We start from the raw sequence: 13,960 nt of genomic DNA, 5'->3' as shown, positions 1-13,960 counted from the left end.
TTTAGGAGAGGAACGTGGATAGTTAATTTCTCTAATATGGATGGATATTGACCTGACCGGAATGTCATCAATGGCTCAATCTCTGCATACAAAATTGTCTCTTGTGTCCTTTAAATTGCTTCATTCAGGCTTGGGAAGACACGTATGCAAAGTGGGACCAGACCACCAAACACATTCTCAACTTCCCCAAAAATAAGGCAGATGACGGGCAGGTAAGGCTTGATTTATACTGTGTTGCATGCCGGCGGTGACGTACACTGAAAATAGCAGATGTACAAGCTAACAACGCATTGCACCTGTTGTGAGCTTGTGGATTGGCTGTTTTCAGCCATTTGGCTATTTTCATTGAATTTTAAATAGAACAGGATGAAATGGGTGATATTTTAGTCCAGATTTAGATGACATTCTCTGGGCTCGCCCCCGTGAAAGAAGGATATTTATTCTCAATGGGATTTACTCCTGGTTAAATAAAGGTGAAAAAGAAAATGCACTATTGATCCCCAAGGAGACATTCAAGTGTTCGACTAGCCAAGGTGCATAAAAAGCAAAGGAAATTCTTACAGGATTGAAAGATGTTGTTGGGGCAAAAATAATTAAAAGCTAAAGAAAGGCATAAAGATTTTTTGCCTAAAAAAAAAGCTAAGGTGATGTCACCAGTAAACATATATGATTATCAACACATTGAGTTTCAAATCATAGAAATTGCTCAATACAGAGTTCAAAAGTGAACATTTAACTAGATAGTTTTTAATTACTTGGCTTATTACTTATGGCTTATTGCGTTGCCATTTCAATGTTGCTCCACACAAACTCTGTGACCCAATGGATGCCTCCTGCGACCCACATTTTGGTCCTGACCCACACTTTGTGCACCACCTTATGTAGCCTATATAGATGCTCTTCCTTTGTCCTCTACTGGTCACTCAGTGTCCTCATTTGCCCTCCCCCACAGCAGGAGTGGATCAACATGACGGGCTTCCTGTGTGCTCTGGGCGGCGTGTGCCTGCAGCAGCGCAGCACGCCGGGTCCCGCCACCTACAGCCCCCCCATGGGGCCCGTGAACGAGCGCAAGCCCTCCATGATCTCCGTGGGTTCCTGCGAGACCCCCAACAACCCCACCGCCTCCTGCTCCGCCCCGTCGTCCGCCTGCAGCGAGACTCCGCTCGGCCGCTTCCTAGACCGGCTGCTGGCCCTGCTGGTGTGCGGTCACGACCGGGTGGGCCTGCACGTGCGCACCAACGTCAAAGACCTGTTGGGGCTGGAGCTGAGCCCCGCCCTCTACCCCATGCTCTTCAACAAGCTGAGGAATAGCATTGGGAAGTTCTTCGACACACAGGGACCGGTGAGTGGCAGCAGAGGGCCGTCTTGGCGGTTAAGTTTTTATTGTCATGTACACTAAAGGTCATGACACACCAGAAGCGACGCGAATAAGCGATACGAAAATGCGTCGCAGTTATTTCACATTAAGCTTTTATTGTGATGCCTCATTCATACAGGTTGATGCTTTTATTAATGGTGGAAAATCAACCTAGTTTTAAAAAAATACCTTAATAAACATAAATGTGAACTTGTTTTTTTCCGCAAAAAGATTTGGTTTGGGGAAAAACGTAGACCACCAGTCAACAAAGTACATACTGTAGGATTTAAGTGCTTAAGAAACCTATGGTTCATAAACTGTAGCCGTGCTGCAGAAGGCATGCGGCGTGTTTATGTCAGTGTCTGTCAGTGACACTGTGTTGTGTGTCACTGCTTCAGGTCCCCATCAATGACACCAACACCCAGTTTGTGGAGCAGACCATCGCCATCTTGAAGAACCTGCTGGACAGTCACACTGAGGGCAGCTCTGAACACCTGGGAATGGCCAGCATCGAAACCATGATGCTCAACCTGGTCAGGTCAGTGTGTGTATGCGCTCGCGCACGCACGTCGCACGCATGTGTGCGCTTACACAAAGCAAACACATTTTGTCACTTTCATTTATATTGACATGTATATGGTAAAAGATGTTAAAAAAATAAACAAGTAGCTGCTGATGCAAGATACGTACAGTATATACTGTTATTTTTATCATATTACTCACTCAATATTCTCTTATGGAGCCCCCTGGCGTGATCACAGAAGCATTATTCATACACTCCAGACAATTCCATTAGCTGGACCAAGGTTGCGCCCGGCCGCCTCATTCAAACTTACCTTCTCGAAATCACAGAGCATACCCAGGCGCACCGTCAGGAGGGGAAAAGTCGGGGGACATTATCTGGGGGGGTGGTGACGTTCACTGTCAGTTTTGGTGTAGTGTATACAAATGTAACCAAATGGACTCCACGGAATGTAATCAACTAACTATAAGCACTATAGCTCTGGATAAATAACAGGTAAATAGATAATAGATTTAAATGTTTAAGTAATTAACTTGCTATTTAAGGGAAATTCAAGCTTATAGTGAAAGTTAGAAGAACTACATACTACATACAAACTTTGCATTTCAATAAACATCACTTAGTAATAAGGATGTCAGAATAAATAGTGAAAATATTAGATTATATATTATACACATAGAGCTCTTCACGGGTTCAAAATGATGGACCAAACCCGGATGGACCACTGAAATTGGTTCCGAGATATGAGTGGAGCCGACATAAAAAAAAGAAAAAAGAAAGACGCACCGGACGGCACCCACTATTTTATGGACCCGGCAAACCTAAAATGCTGTGCTACAGTAACACAGTAGGCGAGATGTCAGCTATATCATATGAAATCTAGCCTAACTGTAGCAGCCTACAATAAGAGACATTGACATTAAATTGCATGTTTTCACCTCGATTAATAAGGAATCCATGATCACACATGCCACGGTGCACTTTGATTCCACGGAGGTATAGATTGTGCGTGCGCTCTCACTTTAACTGATGGGGGAATAACTTTGTTCCCCCATATATTTCTGCAGTAATCATCCCTGGTCAGTCAGTCTATCATAGCAGCACTTTATTCTAGCAGCCCGAGCCCCCCTTATTTCACACCTGTGTATTACAATTCAATTCAATTCAAAGGGCTTTATTGGCATGAGAAAACATACGTTTACATTGCCAAAGCAGAAGTAGCAGAAGCAGAAGTATTACAGTAGCTTGTCTGGCACCTAATTGATCAAGTTGCAAGTAGCCAGTAACAGAATGGTCATTGCGGTGAGAGACAAGCATACAGCCAATACACAACGACGATAGCGCAACACAATAGGAACGGTGAGGTGCTAGACCAGCGCCGGTAGAGAAAAAAAGAGACAGAAAGAAATAAGTATTAGAAAGAAAAAAAACGTTTAGAAAGAAAAAAAAGTCGATAGCTGAAAAGTGGGGGGACATTCGGCACCTTGTCTCTTAGCCATCGTGTAGCTCAACAGCTCGAATTTGAGACAAGTGTCAAATGTTGGACCCCGATAAGCACTCAGAGACCTCACAGACATCTGTGAGGGCACTTAGCGCCGCTTCCTCCTACATTCCGCCATAAAGCTCCAACAACGGGAAACCATGGCCCGACTTCGCAGAATCGTCGCGGAGAGTTTCAAGTGGCCATAGCTGAGTGGTTAGTGAGCCCGCCTGGGGAGCCAGAGGCCCTGGTGTCCCAGGTACAATTCCAGGCCAGGCCAGCAATGTGTCGATGTGTGTCCCTGAGCAAGACTCTTGACCCCTAATTGCTCCCCGGGCGCCACATATGGCACTGTTCCTAGTTGTTATAGGATGGTTAAAATGTAGAGGACAAATTTCACGTATGTGAAAATGTACTGTGACAAATAAATCCCCAAGGCGTGGGGCCTATATTATATATAATTATTATATTATATTATATTATATTATTATTAAATAAGTTCACAACGATGCCGCCGCCATTGTTGTACAAGAGAGGGTCAGGTGGCTTGAACTCGCGCAGCTAATGCCACAGAGGAAAGAGATTCTCTACGAGAAAATCTCCCCCACCGGCCTCTTTGGTGACACAGTCGCGAAGATGCAACGCAGATGTGAGGAGAATAAAAAAGAGGGAGAGGCTCTCCAGGTGTGTCTCCCCAGAAAGGCTCCACCACCACCCAACCGCACTTACGCACAAGCTGAGGCCCCGGGGGTTTAGGGCCCCTCAGAAACCGCCTCCTAACTTGGCCATTGCTGGGCGGCCAGGTACCCCTTGCGGTACCTCCGCAAGGGGGGCTGCGTCCTATCCTGGATTTACGTCCCCTCAACCAATGTCTAAGGTCATACAAGTTCAAAATGTTGACAAATCCAATCCTGCTGGGCATGGTGAGACACCTGGATTGGTTTACCTCAATAGACCTAAAGGATGCGTATTTCCACATACCCATCTCCCCACCACACAGAAAATTCCTGAGGTTTGGATTCCAAGGTCAAGTATACGAGAGACAGAGTCCTCCTGTTTGGATTATCATTAAGCCCCTGGGTGTTTGTGAAATGCACACAAGCCGTGTTAGCACCGTTGAGACAGCGAGGCATTCGTGTGGCAAACTACATAGACGATTGGCTCTTGCTGGCAGACTCGGAGGTGGCCGCTCAAGAACAAACCAGTGTTTGTAGATAGTAGTGATGTGCGGGTCATGACCCGCCCCGCCCGCCCCGCCACGGAACCCAACCCGCCCCGCGAACCCATATATAAATCTATGGCTCAACCCGCCCCGTGACCTGCGGTGGGAAAAAAAAGAATATCATCATCATAATAGTCCAGATTTATATAGCGCTCTTTTAAGTACCCAAAGTCGCTTTAAATGTCTACAGTAGCACAACATTGTCATGGGCTAAATAAACAAGCATGTTGTTCAAAATAGGGTTTGTTTAGTTTTTTTGCGTGTGAGAGCGGCTGACCCGCTCACCCGCAGCCCGCATAATTGCCTCTGAAATCCTGACTCGACCACCCGCGCCGCGGTTTGACCCGCGGGTTACGGGTCGGCCCGCTCATCACTAGTAGATAGATACAGTACAAATTTTTAACAGCTCTGTGGTCACCGCTACACTGTGGGATGGTTTGGAAGACTTTTTTTAATCTCTCACTAATTCAATTCAATATCGTGATAAAGATATTGGCTTTATTGAAGGCTTTCTTACAATGTACAATTGAGGCATTTAGAAGATGCCCTTTACTAAGCGCAAGGTCAAACAAGGCAGCAATTTATAACACCGAAGCAACACAAACCAGTTCGGATATATCAAACATCATCATCTTGTCTCTCTCTCCCTCCACCTCCAGGTATGTCCGTATCCTTGGTAACATGGTCCATGCTATCCAGATTAAGACCAAACTATGTCAGCTGGTGGAGGTGATGATGGAGAGGAGAGATGACCTTTCCTTCTGCCAGGAAATGAAGTTCAGGTCAGTACGCTACCTATGTTACAGCACCACCTGCAGGGCTGGAGGCCATTGCTGCTTTCTGTGTAAGCCCTGTGCAAAAATATTTCTTGTTTGAATCGCAAAAGTTTTTTTTTAAACATAGTATTTGTGTTTTCCTATTTGTGATGTTGGGGGTTTCAACGGAACTCAGTGTGTTGACTGTGAAACAAGGCTTTATAAATAAAGTATTGGACGTAATTTGTAGAACTGGTGGGTGCCCCGGACATTGGAGGTTCATTGTAATGTCTTCTCTTTAGGAACAAGATGGTGGAGTACTTGACTGACTGGGTGATGGGGACCTCAAACCAAGCCGCTGATGATGACATCAAGTGCCTGACAAGGTGCAGCTAAGTTACATGTGTGCCTGTGTTAAGTTAGTAAGTCATTGCATTCACCTGCTGTCCTTCATAGCTGGAATGCCAGTTGAATGCAATTAACTACCTCAAACAATAGAAAACCTGCAGTAACATTACTAGGGGTCTATGAAAAACAATGTTGAAAATGACCATCTTTAGTGTTGTATTCTGAACTTTGGGATCATCCTTAACACATTCACTGCCATTGACGGACATCTCCGTCATTTAAAATCCACCCGTTCACCGCCATTGACGGATATCTCCGTCATTAAAAAAAAGAAAATTTCAACTGGGTATAACAAGAGAACGGGAGGTCACAACACATTTTTTTCCCACGTAAGCACAGTGATTTCCTCCGTGATTAGCAACCATCAGGGGGTTGATCATACTGGAGATAAATATTCTGTGGTTCTTGAAATATTTGTCGGAATGCTTAAAATTGCTGGCAGAAGCTACCTTCCAGCATTAGAAAGCCCCTGGCAGTGAATGTGTTAATATTGCATCTAAATGGTGTTTAGCTTGATGTTAATTCAGAAATACTCCAAAAGACTAACTGTGAGTGTTCATGTATTATTGGTGGTTTGTAGGGACTTGGATCAGGCCAGTATGGAGGCAGTGGTGTCTCTCTTAGCTGGCCTGCCCCTGCAGCCTGAAGAAGGAGATGGTGTAGAACTGATGGAGGCCAAGTCCCAGCTCTTCCTCAAGTAAGGACCCACAGCTGTGTGTGTGGTGTTTTTTGTTGTTTAGTTTAGGTTTTTTGTGGGGGGGGGGGTATGGAATGGATCGATCTCTGTTTGTGCATTCAGTTTGTCATGCTGTAATTACAGTATGTGTCCACTCTGTCCACCGCAATGGGCAATGAACGCATTATAATCTAGAACCATATGTTGTAAAAGGGGATCATTTGAATCACCGGTCGGCATGTAATAAGGAACAGCACAATTCCCTAACTCTCTTTACGAATCAACACTCAAAAGCCTGGCAAGGCGGGATCTACAAGGTAAAATGTTCCCAGCTCCCTGTCTCTCTAATGTCCTATCTAATAAAGCAAGAACATCAGAAGAAAGTTAAATGACTTATTGTCAGTATGGGTGTTGAGCATTTCTTTCATTGTGTCTCCTGTGTCGTGGGTCCCCATCATTCCCAGGTACTTCACTCTGTTTATGAACCTGCTGAATGACTGCAGTGAGGTGGAGGATGACGGACAGCCGGTGGGCGGCAGGAAGAGAGGCATGTCGCGCCGCCTGGCGTCTCTCCGACACTGCACCGTTCTGGCCATGTCCAACCTGCTCAATGCCAACGTGGACAGTGGCCTCATGCACTCCATAGGTGAATAATACACAAAGACTCATACCGGCTCCGTAGGCTTTGACTTGGTGGGGGTTTATGTAGTGGGGTTGTCCTTTACATGCCAAGTATTGGTTAATTATGAAATTGTTCCCATAATTGCTTTAAGAACAATTCCATATGCTGATCATATCGTCGCTGTCCGACAGAAACCTTTGATCTCCATATTTCATCTTTTAGTTTTTTCATAAATGAATGCCCTATTTGTTATACTCGTTTGACAGTGTCATGCAAAAGTTGCTAAAATAGCCCATCTACAAGCTCACAAGCTACAGTTTGTAGATCGTCTACTTTTGCCATTTTTGAATGTTTTGGAGAATAAGAAATCTTCAAATCATTGCCAAGTAATGGCCACTTTGTTGAGCCAATCATCAATGGGGGCTGTAATCGTACTGTATACTGTCTAATGTGACGGGTACCACAACGCTATTCCCCTGGTTGCATTCGTTTATTGGCAAATCTGCGTCAAATGTTTCGGTCGGTGTGCCATCGGCTGACGTGGTAGTGGCTTCAAGTCACAGCCTGATGGCTGATAGGCAAGATTCAGTCCCGTCACACAGTCTGACATGTAATTAAAGTAACATGGTTTGTAGATAAACTCTGTTGCACCGTTTGTGCTCCATCCAGGCCTGGGTTATCACAAAGACCTCCAGACACGAGCCACCTTCATGGAGGTGCTGACCAAGATCCTACAGCAAGGGACGGAGTTCGACACCCTGGCCGAGACTGTACTGGCCGACCGCTTTGAGAGACTGGTGGAACTGGTAACCATGATGGGAGACCAAGGAGAGCTGCCCATTGCAATGGCACTAGCCAATGTGGTACCAGGTTCTCAATGGGTGTGTAATACTATGTGCTTTGTGAATGGCTAATCAATACTGCTGGTCTTCACTTACTGTATTTAGTCATGTATTCATATCTCACATGTGTATTTTGTGCTTTTGTTATAAGTTGACTGTACTATTGTTTGGAGAAAGAACTGCTGAGCCTTCCGACTTGCACACTCCCTCGGGTCTTCTGCGATACGCATGCCGAGTTTGAAGTCAAACGGTCGCAGGGTTCTGAAGATACACAAAGGAATGTTACACATGCACACAGGCTGAGATTTGGGGATTCTGTACCAGTTTTGTGTCCCCTAAAGCCCAGAACTTTCAAAGAAGGCATTATGTCATGTTTGTTTATGCCTCTTCAAAATAAACACCCCTTCACAGTGGCTCCCTTTACCAGCCTGTTAGATAAATTAGTATTGATGAAAGGGTGGTGGCTAGCAGAGCAAGAATTTTCTTCAGGCAGTACATGAAGAACAAGCATGCGAGATAATATTTTACTCAGCCAAAAATTGGAATGTCTAGTACTCATGGATCATGAAATTAAACTGTATTTTAGATTTTCTTTATTTTTGTGTTTTTGTTCCAGTGTTGTTTTGTCCAGTTTTCGTGTTGTTTAATGGACCACAACGAAAACAAGCATTTGCCTTTTTTGTGTCATCCATTTAAAAAAAACTATTCAATCGATCAAAAAAAGTACTACTTCTAGTACCACTCTGACTAAAATGGCTAAGGAATTGTTGTGCTTCACTTCTATGTCACCAAATTTGTGTGAGTTTCAGTTATAGAACAGATTCAGTGCATCCATGGTTAATTGGTGATGATGTTCATGCTCGGATTCAAAGTTTTGTTTAGGCTGAGGTACAATTTTGAATTTCTGCTGAAGTTTACCTGCTGTCACTCTTTCCTGGTGACGACTACAACAAAACCTGATCTACATTCTCACAGGTGTTATCTATCCATATAGGCACCAAGATTATGCATCTAGGCCTTACAGTTTGTGGAGCTATTACTGATTGATTTTGGGCATGTCATTTTAGGCGAAAAGTCTCAAAAATAGCCTAGGCCTTAATTAACTGCACACCTAATAACTTGCTCTCTATAGCTAAAGGTTGGACAGAGAGGTCATACTGTTGTGTATTTATGGCTGGACTGAAAACTAGCCAATTGCAAGCTATGGAATGGCTTGCTTGCCTAACAACGAACTAGCCAAATGTTGGAGCAATTATCCCTCCAGGCCATCGGATGTAGTCTATCCTAATAAGCAACCATTTCCTATCATTTGCAGTGCTCTACAGTGCGAGTATTATTCTCACTTTTGTCCCCAAAAATAGATGGGTCTGAACCAGAAAAGGCACAATGTGAGTAAAGTGAATTAGTTTGAAGTATTCATTAGTTTTGCAATCGAAGTAATCTGAGCCCCGTCGGTAGGTGTGGATGTGAGGTGATGGCAGATCCATAATATAAGCAAGTCTATGGCACTCTAATCCCTGCATGTTTGTCCTGTCCTCAGGACGAGCTGGCCCGCGTGCTGGTGACGTTGTTCGATTCCCGCCACTTGCTCTACCAGCTTCTGTGGAACATGTTCTCCAAAGAAGTGGAGCTGGCCGACTCCATGCAGACTCTCTTCAGAGGAAACAGCCTGGCCAGCAAAATAATGACCTTTTGTTTCAAGGTGAGAACGCATGGAAATTATCTGTCCTGCGCGGTGCACTGTGTGAGATCTCATACGGATAATGTGCAAATTTAGGTTTCCATGACAAGGAAGTGGTTAAAGTAATTACTATCATTTTGCATTGGTAACCGTTAGGCTATGAAAGAGCCAAGGGAAAGAAAACGTGCCAAGAAGAACTTATGGGAGAAGTTAAAGGATACTGCAAGTGTTTTTAACAAATGGCTCCAATTACATAATCCATCATTGTTGACGTTAAATAAAAATATACTTTACGGCTAATAAGAAGACAAACATCTCACCACATTTAAGTGTTGTTTTGCATGCTTTTATGAAACCATGTTAGGATGGTTATATAATACATTGATGGAATCAAATATGAAAATACACAGGTGGCATCCTTTGACCGTATGAACCCTATCGTCACTATTCTGGCGGGAACTTTTGGTGAAAATGGCAGATCTACAAGCTCACAACGCCCTCGCAACGCGTTGTGAGCTTGCAGATCAGCTGTTTTTGGCAAAGACATTTAGTATAGGGCAAAAACAATCCAGGAATTCGGTCAACCAAGTATAGGCTTTAAGTGGTTAAGCTGAATGCTGTGTCTTACATATTAGAATGTCTTCTGATCAACATGAAATACTGAGCTGGAAAGGAAACCTGACTTACTTCCTGTGCATGTGCCTTAGGTGTATGGGGCAGCCTACTTGCAGAAGCTACTGGAGCCGTTGTTACGAGGGGTCATCACCACCCCTGAACACATCAGCTTTGAGGTGGACCCCACCAGGTAAAACTGCCCACCACACACCCACCATGAAACTCAATGATGTTGCAGACCAGTGCAACAACTATGTTACTCTTTAATCATGTCTTCTGGGGCAAATCTACTGATGATTCCCATCTAGGTAGATGGAAATCCGGCCTATCCGTTATTGAGAGGGCAAATAGAGGTCAGAGAGAAGGGAGATATGTGCGATATAAAGGCAGTCAAATACGAACTCGGGCAGTAACTGGCTGAGCCACCAGACACCACAAAGAAGCTATTTAAGAACGATTTATACCTTGGTGCACAGTGGTGCCACTGACAAAAACAAAACCGTTGCTGTCAATGCTGTTCATGACTAATGAATTATGTTGACATGAAGCACGTTAACTCTTTTTCAGTCTGAAAGGTTACTTTAGGCGGAGCAACAAAGCTAGGGCGGCCATTCATCCGGTTTTGGGCCGGACAGTCCGTTTTTTGACGCAGCTGTCGTCCATCCGGCACATCCTCTGGCCGGACACATAATTGTCTGGCTTTTGAGAGAGAGATTACAGTGTACGTGTTATTGTTTTATATTTACATATCTCCCGTTTCATCGTATAGATTAGAATATCAGCTGGCAGCCAGCGCATTGGCTATACTGTACATTGCTGCGTGCATGCATTTTGTTTTGTCATAGGCCCGCTCCCAACCGTCACTCACAGTCAGACTGACTGAATACTCCTCCCTCCTCCCACGCTTGTTGATGTGGATGCCGGGTCGGATGAAAATGAAGCCAAGTAGGCCTACTGTAGTTGTAACTTAGATAATCTGTGGTAGATTTGCCCAAAGTTGCCGAAACGGAAAACTTCATTTAGTGAACAATGAAGCAAGGAAAAGGAAATGAAAAGTAGAATTGACTTTTGAATTGACAATTGATTGTTCACTTTGCACCGTGCGTAACGGTCGGACATGATTGATGTCAGCAACAAAAGGGAAAGGTGCCATAAAACGGCATGCTTTGACTGACTGACAAACAATAATAACTCAATCTGAGAAGTGCAGGTAGGACTACCCTCTCGCCTTTTTCCCACCCTGTCGGACAAAATAACAGCAGCAGAGCTTGCCAGTAGCCTACTAAATGTCCATGAGTCTCCTCTTCTCTTCCCCTCTCTCTCTGTTTATTATTTCAGATATGCCAGTATGGATTAGATTAAGAGAAAGACAATCTAGACATGGACAAATAAAAACTAAAACAAGTAAAGAAAAATATCATAAAATACAGTCATTCATGTATGGTCTTTGGTTCCACAAATAGCGAAATGAGTTAATAGAGCATCGAAATGTAAACCTCTTTAAACCTATTTGATTCTATATTCAAAAATAGCCGATCTACAAGCTCATAGCTTGTATTTTCTTAACATTGGGAAAAATCTGGAATAATCTTGAGGGGTCCCTAGCACAAAATATTTTGAGAAGGGGGTCCACGGCTAAATACATATACATTTGGGGGTCCTTGCTGTGCCTTTTGCTGGGCACAGCGTGCCCCACAAGTGTCCTCCTTTCTGAGGTCTTGCTGGTGGCCACCTTAAATAAAGCATAACCCTGTGGTGCTTTCGATATAAGTGAATTGGGAACAATAGTTACAATGTCTAAGCTGCGTGTTGTGGCTGCGTTATCAATCTAATCTTCCAAGTATTCAAATTGCTCTTCTGACATGTCTGTGTGGGTGTGGGCCATTGCTTGCTAACATTAGCTGCTGATGTTAGCCACTTCAGTAAGCCTTGTCTGCACAGATCACCCTTGAAAACGTAGTCAAGCGCTGTATAAAATAATACATTTTCCTATAATTATTTTTAACCACTTAAACCATATATCGTCGGTGTCCAGGACGAACCAGCTAACTCCATTTTCATCATTTTTTTTATTTTTTTCATAAATCAACGCTATTGAACACCCTTTACGTCTGTGTAAAAAATCAAAACATTTGAACCAATGAAAAGTATTAAAAAGCGCCTCTGAATAAAACTCCCAACTCCGTCAAAAACAAACAACTCCCCCCTCTCCTCTCCAGTGCTGCTTTTTAACAGCATGAGTTAGAGCGCTGCGCAGTGAACGAGGAGGAGGAACACGTTACAAACTCCCCGTAGTCTGTTAAAACTATGCAGTGTACCTGTTTATCAAACTTAGCACTGACGCTAATGTCATGAAAACAAGTAATTATATTTCTAAAATCTATGAAGTGTTTAACACAATAACTGCCAAAGACGTTTATAAACGTCTTTGGGAATCTAGCTATTGCCTGCCAAAGACGTTTAAAAACGTCCTGAAAAAAAAAAAAAAAAAAACTTTTTTCAAAAAAAAAAAAATTCTAAAAAGATTCTCTAATTATTTAGTATTGACACTCTTTCGATATTCCAAACGAATAAGGAGATAACAATTCCCAAAGATTTGCTGCTCCATCCACTTCAATGTTAAAATTCAAACGGACAAACAATTCACATTGTTTTTTGGTTTGAAACTACTGGTTTTGAGCTATTTTCAAACATTTGTGAAACCACACCTGAATCTCATCTGTGATTAGAAATTATCTGGGATCAATCATACTGGAGAAAAATATTCTGTGGCTATGCGAAAAGGTACCAAAATCGTTCAAAACCCTGGCAGGCTACAGACTTTTTCTGAAAAAACTCTGGCAGTCAATCAGTTAATGAGGAGAGCAATGTGACAAGAAGAAAGGCGTTCATAGCATTACTGCCACGCTAGTTCTTCTACCTCTTTGCAGAAGTTATTGTAATATCTAAAGTCCTGTTTATTATTGTAGGCCTATATAATAAGTGTCATGAAGCATCAGGGAATTAATTCACACGTTGTTGTGATGCATTGTGAGCTTGGAGATCCATTGTTAGCTTTTGGGAATTTGTACCCTTTTGAAACCTCTCCCTCAGCAGCGAGTGGAGCTATTGTTGTTTGGACACCTAACTCCATTTCAGCTTGATTTCTGCTGGTCTGAAACTACTAACTCCACTTGCGCTGGGTAAAGTGTTGATTTACCCGCGATTTGGGTAAAGTGTTGATAATATAATGACACATGCAAGTATCTGACAATATATAAAGTCACTATACCAACTTTGATGAGGCAGTATTGCTTTGTTTTAAAAATATAAGGTTTTCTTCATTTCCTGAAAAACTTATATTTTGTTTTTTCGTTTCCTGAACAATGAGCGTTTTGGAGTTAGCAGGTTCAGGCTGGACAGCAGAGATATACTTCTTTTAGTTGAAAATAGCCCACAAGGCAAGCTCACAACACGTGACGATTTGCAACATACATTATGTGTTACTCTACCTTTAAAGGAGAACTAACTTTTCCTTTCAATTTGTGCCCTATTTTTTGGAACATTTGGGCAGAGAGAAGGGAGGTGCAAAGAACACATGCCCCCATCCACACAACTCTACGCCCATGGCATGTCAAGTGCAATAAATATTCCAATCATTCTCACTGCCAATATTTGTATGTTAAGTAAGCAAGCCTTGCCGAGCCATGTGGCCCATAGGGCTGGGGCCTATCTCCTGTTTCTGTAGCGGGAGGCAGCTTGACCCCCTGGACATGACGCTAGTATGTCACAGGGACTTA

General features: G+C 43.2%; 1 protein-coding gene across 5 annotated transcripts in view; it reads left to right on the top strand.

The window, feature by feature from the left end:
• The window catches only part of nf1a (neurofibromin 1a), a 105,026-nt gene that overhangs the window by 29,681 nt on the left and 61,385 nt on the right, over window positions 1–13,960 (top strand). For 2 of the 5 annotated variants that reach the window (XM_080429005.1, XM_080429003.1), the window contains exons 19-28: window positions 129–212; window positions 956–1,342; window positions 1,756–1,895; window positions 5,242–5,364; window positions 5,640–5,723; window positions 6,326–6,442; window positions 6,886–7,067; window positions 7,713–7,924; window positions 9,426–9,587; window positions 10,274–10,371. In XM_080429005.1, the coding sequence (XP_080285131.1) occupies window positions 129–212; window positions 956–1,342; window positions 1,756–1,895; window positions 5,242–5,364; window positions 5,640–5,723; window positions 6,326–6,442; window positions 6,886–7,067; window positions 7,713–7,924; window positions 9,426–9,587; window positions 10,274–10,371 (1,589 nt within the window). Of the gene's footprint in view, window positions 1–128; window positions 214–952; window positions 1,343–1,755; window positions 1,896–5,241; window positions 5,365–5,639; window positions 5,724–6,325; window positions 6,443–6,885; window positions 7,068–7,712; window positions 7,925–9,425; window positions 9,588–10,273; window positions 10,372–13,960 lie in introns of those variants that run through there. The other 3 variants (XM_080429004.1, XM_080429002.1, XM_080429006.1) reach the window with 2 other exon arrangements.

The sequence above is a fragment of the Gymnoscopelus braueri genome (genome assembly GCF_963280865.1).
Source record: "Gymnoscopelus braueri genome assembly, chromosome: 5".
Taxonomy (NCBI): domain Eukaryota; kingdom Metazoa; phylum Chordata; class Actinopteri; order Myctophiformes; family Myctophidae; genus Gymnoscopelus; species Gymnoscopelus braueri.
Note: the sequence above shows the minus strand (reverse complement) of the source record. Positions and strands in the feature narration are given on the sequence as shown.